This window comes from Hemibagrus wyckioides, linkage group LG06 (genome assembly GCF_019097595.1).
Source record: "Hemibagrus wyckioides isolate EC202008001 linkage group LG06, SWU_Hwy_1.0, whole genome shotgun sequence".
Taxonomy (NCBI): Eukaryota; Metazoa; Chordata; class Actinopteri; order Siluriformes; family Bagridae; genus Hemibagrus; species Hemibagrus wyckioides.
In genome coordinates this window covers 35,366,053-35,376,279 of record NC_080715.1, presented here as the reverse complement: position 1 = coordinate 35,376,279, position 10,227 = coordinate 35,366,053, and the positions used below count along the sequence as shown (strand labels likewise).

Genomic DNA, 10,227 nt, shown 5'->3' with positions numbered 1-10,227 from the left:
GATATCATGGCTTAAACCATTTTAATAATGCTTTTCCATGTTATTTTTTAAAAATGTTATTTTTTCCACATTTTAACAGTTGTTATATCCTAGGGGTTTTGAACTGGTTTGTACAGATTAACTTAATCACTCCTAAATGCCTGCTCACTGATAATGACTTAATATACAAATATATTTGACATGTTTAGGTGATAATTAAGTTAGGATAATTCGTATATTTAATAAGATTTACCTTTTTAATCGACATGCTCTCTGTAGAAAGTCTACAGTCGACTACAGTCCTGGACTGGGCCAGGGAGCAGACAAGCAGGCTAATCCAACCATCTGCTAGCTGCAAAGACTCGTCACTCAGGGTTCATAAAATTGAGACTGTGTCTGTTCCCAGAGCCAAAAAAAAATGTTTCAACAAAAAATCAGAAAATTTGTTTTAACATAAAACTAGATCATCTTTGATCTGAAGCTAGGACTGTTAAATATAAGATCTCTTTCAACTAAAGCACTTATTATTAATGAACTGCTGATCAGGAGTTTAGTGTTCTATGTTTAACAGAAACATGGATTAAACAAAACGAGTATGTAGCATTAAATGAAGCTTGTCCGCCTGGTTTTAGCTATATACACCAACTACGTCTAACAGGTGGGGGGAGGTGTCACAGTTATTCATAATAATAAGCTAGGCGCCACACAAAAACCCAGACATCAGTTCAACACATTCGAAGTTCTTTATACTAACCTATATAGTGCATACTATATATAGTGCATACTATATATAGTAACCTATATAGTGCATACCTGCATACTAACTTATGCAGCTACAAATAATAAATTCACAGAGTTGATTACACTAATTGTTATTTACAGACACCCAGGGTCATATTCTGAATTCCTCAGTGAATTTGCAAATTTCATTTCAAACCTTGTTGTTTCTTTAGACAAAGCATTAATAGTAGGAGTCTTCAACATTCATTTTGATAAGCCAGAAGCCCCTCTGAGAACAGCAGTTGTATCCATCTTAGATTCAGTAGGTGTTAATCAGAACGTAATAGGACCCACTCATAATGGAGGTCACACTCTGGATCTTATTCTAACATTCGGCTTAGATATAGAAAACATCTCTTGCACAGTCGGAAGCTATCTCAGATCACTATCTTGTTTTATTTAAAACGCGTCTTAGACATGAGATGCGCAATTTGCTATGTTACCGTATCAAGCGTAGATTTACGTCTGCTACTACAGAGAGATTTATCAATAGTCTCCCAGAATTATCACACATGATTGGTTCGCCGTCTTACCCCACAGAACTTGATCAGGCGACTGATTACCTGGAGTCAATGTTTCGCAACACCCTAGACACTGTAGCTCCACTTAAAAGGAAAACAATTAAAGAGAAGAAACTAGCACCCTGGAACAATGACCACACATGAGCTTTAAAACAATCAGCTAGGAAACTAGAACATAAATGGCGTCAAACTAAATTGGCAGTATTTCCAAAAATTCTCTTAGTACTGCTAGATCAGTGTATGTCTCTGCCCTAATCGAAGATAACAAAAACAATCCTAAATTTTTATTTAGTACTGTAGCAAAACAGACTAAGAGTAAAACCACTGACTTCAAGAAATTGACAATATCAGGCAAAAAAATTCAGATTATTAACTTAAAACCAAATTATTTGATAAATAATCCTTTAGATAATATAACTATTTCTGATCAGAGCTTAGAATGCTTCACTCCACTTCAAGAGCTTGATCTAATTTCACTAATTTCCTCTTCAAAACTTTCAACCTGCATTCTGGTTCCTTTACCCACGTCTTTCCTTAAACAGATATTACCAGTAGCTACCGAACCCCTTCTGAAAATTATTAATTCTTCCCTTAGCACTGGCTACATGCCTGAATCTTTTAAGTTAGCAGTTATCAAACCCCTAACTAAAAAAATGGACCTTGACCCCTGTCAGCTGTCTAACTATAGACCAATATCAAACCTGCCCTTTATCTCCAAGATCCTAGAAAAGGCTGTAGAACAGCAGTTATGTTCATACTTGCATAGAAATAACATTTATGAAATGTATCAGTCAGGACTTAGACCTCATCATAGCACAGAGACAGCACTGGTTAAAGTGGTCAATGACCTGTTACTGGCTTCTGATCAGGGTTATGTCTCCTTACTGGTGCTACTCGATCTTAGTGCAGCTTTTGACACCACTGACCACACTATTCTACTTGATAGGCTAGAACATGTTGTTGGTGTTAAAGGAACAGCCCTCTCCTGGCTCAGGTCTTATTTTACTGACTGTTATCAGTTTGTAGATCTAGATGGTGCCTTCTCTATGCATACCAAGATTATGTTCAGTGTTCCACAAGGTTCTATTTTAGGCCCACTGCTTTTCTCCCTGTATATGCTACCCCTTGGTGCAATTATCCGTAAACACGGTATTAGCTTCCACTGTTATGCTGATGACACACAGCTATATGCTTCAGCTAAGTCAGATGAGAGACACCAACTTATTAAGATAAAAGAATGTGTAAAGGACATTAGACATTGGATGGTCACTAACGTCCTCCTGCTTAACTCTGACAAGACAGAGGTGCTTGTACTAGGTCCACATGCAGCTAGAAGTGAGCTTTCTGATTACAGAGTAACAGTGGATGGTCTTCCTGTTTCATCTTGTCCAGCAGTAAAAGATCTTGGTGTGATTATTGACTCTGGTCTTTCGTTTGGAGCTCATGTAGATAATATCACTAGGGTAGCCTTCTTTCATCTCAGAAATATTGCCAAGATAAGAAATATGATGTCACTTCATGATGCAGAAAAACTAGTTCATGCTTTTATTAGCTCTAGGTTGGATTATTGTAATGCCTTACTGTCTCGGTGTTACAGTAGGAGCATAAACAAACTCCAGTTAGTCCAGAATGCAGCAGCTAGAGTCCTAACTAGAACCAGAAGATATGAACACAATACTCCTATCTTAGCCACACTACATTGGCTGCCAGTCAAATTTCACATTGATTATAAAATCCTGTTACTGACCTATAAAGCACTAAATGGTCTCACGCCACAGTGATCTTTTAGTCTTTTATGATCTGCCATGCCTACTCTGATCAAAAGGTGCAGGTTATTTGGTAGTACCTCAAGTAGCAAAGGCTACAGCAGGGGGCAGAGCTATTTCTTTCAAAGCCCCACAGTTATGGAACAGTCTTCCAGTTAGTGTTTTGGACTCAGACATAGTCTTAATGTTTAAGTCTAGGCTGAAGACACATTTGTTTAGTCAAGCTTTTAATGTATAATTTTCTTAGGTAAAGGTGCAGATCTGGAAGGTTCATGGGCATAGAATGTTTGGTGTACTGGGATGTTTGGATGCTGTCATCTTACCACCCTCACAAGACACTCAGGTTTGCTGACTGTGAAGTGGTTGGACGCTTTATGTCCCTGGAAGCCTTCATGTCTGTCACCTTCTGGGTCTCCCTTTTAGTTATGCTGTCATAGCTAGTCTTGCCGGAGTCCCTGCCTGCACTTTACACATAATCTACATTGTCTTTAAACATCACATGATCAGAAGCATACTTAATATCTTTCTCTTTCTCTCTCTGTCTTTCTCTGTCGAGCTATACACCCCACTCCTGAGCTCCCAGTGTTTGCCGGTTTTCAGTGTGACCACTGACTCTACCCCTGGCCGAAGTCTCGTCGTTTGGTGGTGCTCACTGATGCCGTGGATGGATCTGTGGGGACAGCCTGTGACCCAGGAGACAGCCGTGGACAGTGCCACTTGGGGACTTTCACACCATCACAGATCTGCCATCTGTCAGCTTGTGGCAGCAAGGAATCTATAATGACCTCAGAAACTACACTGACCTAATAGTTCCTCATGGGCCATTGACTGCTGTTGTAGAAAGGACATTAATCAGATACAGTTACATTATTTACTGTTTCGTGTCACCTAAATGAGGATGGGTTCCCTTCTGAGCCTGGTTCTGGCTCTCAAGGTTTCTTCCTCATATCATCTCAGGGAGTTATTCCTTGCCACCGTCGCCATAGGCTTGCTTATTAGGGATAAAATAGTTTAATAATTTCATTTAATAATTTATTTTTATTTCTATTTATTTATTTATTTATTTATTTATTTATTTATTTATTTTTTCCCCTTCTCCTTTCTCTGTTTATCTTCTTTTCTAAAGCTACTTTGAGTCAATGTCCACTGTAAAAGGTGCTATACAAATAAATTGAATTGAAAAATTTAATTGAACTTTCCTTTTGCAGACATTGTGACTTTCTTTTTTGGAGGCTGAAACATAAAAGTTATAGGTTTAGTCTTAATTTCATATTTAAACCTTAAACATACACTACTCTTTAAATATAAGATAATAATACAAGATAATAATCATTTAATATTAAAAAATAATATAATAATTATTTCGACCTAATTTATACTTAGCTTAATGTCATTTTATGATTTAGCAAACAATGTTTGCTGTGTAGACACATAGCTAGGCATATGTTTACAAAGAGGAGTTATGGCAACAGAATTTTCAGAAATTAGTGATGTGATGTGATATTCCACAACGAAGATACGGAGCTTCTTCACTGTGACGCACTGTACCTGAGCTTGATGAGGTCTGCTGTGATCATGTGATCGGTGACGTCCAAAGCATGTGCGGTCCTCAAACAACGTGCTTCACATTGTGGTTCAAAAATAGCGCGAATGCCTGGTTTGGGTTTTCAGTGTCAGTCACTTCGCTAATGATTCGAGACAGTGCTTTTGAATTAGCATGGAATCAGCCAAGAAACCTGCCTCCTCAGTGCCCTGTGAAATAATATTTTAAAAGTCAAGGAAAGTAGTGAAATTATCAACAACTCCTTGAGGGCTGGAAATGATGAAATGGCCCTGGGCTTGCAGTAGTTTTACAGAAAAAACTTGCTAGCAAATGTAACTAATTTCATAAACAACCTCAAAGTAATAGATGAATATATTGCAGAACACTGACAATTTATTTATACAACTGAACCAAGAAGCACTGAGTGACTCGGAAGCGATTAGTACTTTGGTGAGGGTTCTCTCTGGTGGTGTGGTGGGGTGAGTGCAGTGGAGGTCACTGACTTTGCCTTTACTCATTTTACTTTGGTCAGATTCACTGCCATGCATGTGCTTTTACTCATTGTGACATCACTTGTTTTAGAGTCAGAGGCAAAACATGCCTGAAAGTGTACTTTAAGGAAGCAGAAATAATACTGTATAAATGATATTGTAATTTTCTGTAAAAATATAAAAAAAGCACTTTGTCATTATTAGCATAATACTTAAAATAACAGTTGTGATATTAATTTATGGAGAATGTTTGTAATTTTACAGCATTTTCTGTATAATTAAAAAACAAACAAAAAATATTTATTTAAAATTTATTTATTTATTTATTCATTTATTATAGTCTGTTGTTTGGGGATTTGTCTGTTTTGAACTCTGAATAAACACTCACCTGCATTTGCACACCCATTTAATTGAATTTAATTTTATACCCATTTTAACACAAAATGTTATTTTAGAAATTACATTTTACTTGGGATGTGATGTACAGTATATTGTTATAATTATAATTATAATAATTTGTGATCCAGCAGCTGCAGAGTGTGGTCTGAAAAGCCTCATCCACTTGAGCAACCACATTTAAATTTTAAAACTCATTAGACTTGATATAAACTAAAATGTAAAGCACATTGTTGTAATTATAAACTCAATTTTCTTTTATAATTTTCTTTCACAAAAATACATATTACATTAAATATTGATTAATTAGGCAAGAGACTCAACTAATAACAGCACTCTTTTGCACTTTTAAGGCTGATTATTTGTATTATAGCAGTGTTTCACCATATTCATAGGCAATTTTGCTGTTTTCTCACCAGGAAATAGACTTTATTTTACATTAAAAAAAACAAACAAACAAACAAAAAAACAAGATCAGATGAAAGCTTCAAATTGTAATTAATTATGAAAAAATGCTGTATTTTTTCTTTACAAACACAGCTACCAGAATATTACCCCCCCCCTTTTTTAAATTTTTTACAGTGAAGATTACGGCTGACCCTGAGATGTGACTCATGCCTCCCTGTAGTATCTGAATCACAGTTTGCCATCTTTGGTTTACTTCAGTATTTGTTTTTCAGCAAGGTGTTACTTTCTCTGTCCTATCCTCACCAACCAGCAGACACCAGATGAACAATAATTAATAATCTTGGCATCTCTCACCATGGAAAATTAGCATGCATAGAGGACACCATATGTCCATATGTTATGTGTGATTGCTCCACAGAAGCTCAATTTGCACAACTGGGAGAAGTTTCATATTTGTATTTGATCCTGCTGAGAAAGAGCTACACTTAATTGTCAGCTATGACATAATGATATGCTCACCAGGCCCAAAATGGAAGACAAGTGGCTGTGTCCCAAATGTTTTGGCGACAGGCCAGCACTCTACTACACAGGTAGCTGCAGTGACCTTTTTAGCTGTTTGATGAGTCATTAATTATAAAGGCAAATAATAAATGCATGTATTTTGGTCAGCTATGACTACTCAATCAGAAGTTTTTGATCTTGAGGAAATTAGCTTAGTGGTTAAAGTGCTAGCTTACTGCTCAGAAGGTTGTGAATTCAAATCCCAGGTCCTCCAAGGCCCCACTGCTGGGCCCCTGAGCAAGGCCATTAACCCTTGGTTGTGAAAAAAATTAGATAAATTGTGAGTTGCTCTGGAAAAGGGTGTCTGTCAAATGTAAATGGTCATTTTTTTTCAATGCCAACATTTGTTGTTGCTGACTCCTTTTGCACAACAGACAATATGCAACAGACAATATGCAAGTCATCTTTCAGACTTTAGCATTTTTGGCAAAGGAAGTGAACTCAATTACCTTTTCGGTTTCTGGTGACTGTAACTCTTGCATCTTCCACTGTCTTTCTGCACATGAAACTCATATTCAAGCCAGTAAGCAAAGTTAAAGAGTGTAGTAAATGCCACTTGGAGAGGTTGAATGTTAGCTTGGATGTCATGTGGCGGTTTGCAGTTTTTTGCCCAGATGAAAAAAATTGGGTAGTGATAGGACACAGTGTACTTATATTAGTCGGAGACACTGGACTAAGTGGTAAGAACAACAGGTAAACGACAGATAGTGTCATCTGGGATATGTTACTGTGAAGGAGTGTCACTGTTTCACAAATTTTGAATTGTTGGCAAATGATTTGCATTTCTGTTATCGACCAAGAAAATTAATGATTGATGTTGTGGTTATTGTACATATTCCACCAGCAGCTCATGCAGAAGCAACATATGACATCATACTCTTAGCTATGCAAGACCAAAATTCTGAACTGCTTTATTGTCTTTTTTTTAATCATGTGTCATTTTCAATTGCGGTACCAAATTTCTGACAAAGAAGAAAACAAGGACATGTTCACATTAGGCAGATGAGGCTTTGAAAGTCTGCTTTGAGACCACCTTATATGTTATCAGCAAGATGTTAGAGCTCCTACTAGTCTGTGGCAGACAGAGCGGTCTTCTTTGCAGCAGTATGCTTGTGAAGCGCCAACAAATCTGGAGATGAAAAAAATATACAAACTGAGTACTCAGTCTTGGACTGCTCTCTGGATGGTTTTCAGATGGAAAAAATGGATGGTTATGGAAAAAATTACACAGTTATTCTGGACAATAAAAATTCCCTCTAGGACCTACTAGTTAAATAGTGGAACTTCTTAAGTAGGAGACTCGTTCAGCTCCACTGTAGAAGGGAATGGTATAGACAGTTGTTTATACCAACAATGATCACACTATAAAACAGCTAATCACTGTGCTGGGACACTCATTTATACTATCTTAGGATAAGCTCACTGGATGACAAATGAACTTTATAAATATCTACTATTCATATCCATAAGCACTGTTACTATACTTCTATTCATTTTTCTATTTTTTTTTCTCATTCACTCACATGCTGTTGATAATGTTTTCACTGACACAGTGATGTTCACTGACACACAAGTCTGCTGCTTATACTAACAATCTTTATCTATCTATCTATCTATCTATCTATCTATCTATCTATCTATCTATCTATCTATCTATCTATCTATCTATCTATCTATCTATCTACAGTGCATATATGTCACCTGTTAACAGCATTCACAGATTTAAAAAAACAAAAACAAACTAACTACATTTTATAACTCTACAAGGTGTGTGTGACTAAATGTAAATGATTAGTACTATATTTTCACCATGAAGATGGCTATTCTTGCAGATATGAGACTAGCATGTTACCATGTTCAGTTAATTTTGTGTATTGGTCTTGATCTTTACTAGCCTGTGGCTAGTTCACTGATTTCAATCATTTGGTATCACTGGTGTCAGTTGGTGACAATAGTGAAATAGTGAAACTGACACATATGCAACAAAGAATGAAGTACTACATTCATTATGCCCCAGATGTTATAAATAAGATATGCAGAACATCTTTAATTCATGAAAGTTTGCAAGCCATTATATGCTGAATAGGAATAAGTCGTAGAAGCTATAAATTAAGCAAACGTAATAGCTTATCAACAGAAATTTATTTAATCCATTTACAATTGTGGGTTGTTGAATGTTGAATATGCAGCGCACGTGCACAAACACTGCTATCCGTGGACATTCCTGTGTGATGGGAGTTCAGTTCTCCACTCTGTCGTGTTTCCCTTATTAGGCTGTTTACCCATTGCACTGAGAGCAGTTAAGTCATTTTTCTTTCCCATTAAAGTAGTATAATGCTTTAGCAAAAAATCAAGAAAGCAAACTGAGGTCTGAGAGTGCGTCGAGCTCATTATTCTGTTCGAGGAAGCATTTTTACTTCCCGACTTCGTCCAGATATTTGCGGTTCAGTTCTGCCTGTTCCCTCTGATTCTCGATACGCGCCATTTCGATCATATTGCGCAACAGATGAAAGGTGAGATCGATCGATATGGGTGGATCGCCATTCCTCTTAGTCAAACCCACAAGCTCCTCTAAACTGTTCAGGCTGTGAAAAGTTGGGAAGCGCGAGGCGTTTCTTAGCGCGTGCCCTCGATTGTTTCCGCCGCTGAAGAAGGGTATGACCTCGTCCTTTCTCGCCCTAAGCAAAATTTCATTCAGTTGGTTCTTGTAGTCATGGCGATCAAAGAGGCTTAAATCCTGTGGTCTACATATACTTGGCGGAATGTGAGTGGAAAATAAGACAGCCGCTAATAACAAGACAGAGGGGACAGACTTCATGCTGGACAGAGCACACACACACCCTGGATTCAAGAGACACAAAAGCCAAAAGCTGAATCAAGTTCATGTTATGTTATGCACTATACTTAATTCATTATCTACATGTATGAACTAGGACTTCACTACCGTAAAGAAATTATTAAAAAAAGTATTAGGATACTATTTATAATGGGAAACATGAACATTACTGAATTTACTCTGTCTCTCACTAAATTACGCATTAACGAACATTACATAAATAAAAACCATGCACGCGATCACACGTTGACGCTATATTAAAACCTGAAACGTGTCCAGTCGTAAAGTTTGCCATAAGAGACTTACTCTATTGTCTTTCTGCTTCAAAAGTTCTGGCAAACAGGTTGGAATCTGGAAAAAAGTAGAAGAATCTTTCCCAGTGGCTTTGGAAACGGAGCGGATCCAGTGCAATGGTTATATACATCCATGAAAGCTCCACTGACGTCAGAACAAGTACATAAACTGCCTGTAAATTAGACAAGCTCTGGAGTGATAGCTGGCCAGTCCAATAAATCTTACGCACAGCGACTTGAAACAAAGTGATACGGAAAGAGAACTTAGCAAACAAAACTATTTGCATGTTTAGATGTTCATACTTCACGAAGTTTATATTAAACATCAGCTGTAAAGTTTGTGCTGACGATGAGCAGCTCTCCACCTCATTTCTCTATCGCTGTCCAAAACGAGAGAGAGAAACATAAAAGGAGAGAGAGAGACAGAGAGAGAGAGAGAAAGTGGGAGCTGGCCATAGTCCTGAAATATACCGAGGCTCCACATTTGATCATGTCTTAGTGTCTGATTTTCATTACAACCTCTCTCCATTCACAGACATAAACTCAAATCATTAAACAGTGGATTGTCTTCTTAAAATGTCCTTGTCTCTGCTGTGTGCCAATCGTCTTAAACAATCAGAGTACAAGAACACACCTAATAATCTATTATCTTT

General features: G+C 37.2%; 1 protein-coding gene across 5 annotated transcripts in view; it reads right to left on the bottom strand.

Moving 5' to 3' along the window:
- Positions 1 to 6,039: 6,039 nt before the first annotated feature.
- The window catches only part of mpv17 (mitochondrial inner membrane protein MPV17), a 38,035-nt gene continuing 33,847 nt past the window's right edge, over positions 6,040 to 10,227 (bottom strand). For 4 of the 5 annotated variants that reach the window (XM_058393631.1, XM_058393625.1, XM_058393628.1 and 1 more), the window contains one exon: positions 9,042 to 9,286. In XM_058393631.1, the coding sequence (XP_058249614.1) occupies positions 9,190 to 9,286 (97 nt within the window). In that variant the 3' untranslated portion in view covers positions 9,042 to 9,189. Of the gene's footprint in view, positions 7,575 to 9,041; positions 9,287 to 10,227 lie in introns of those variants that run through there. The other variant, XM_058393627.1, reaches the window with a different exon arrangement.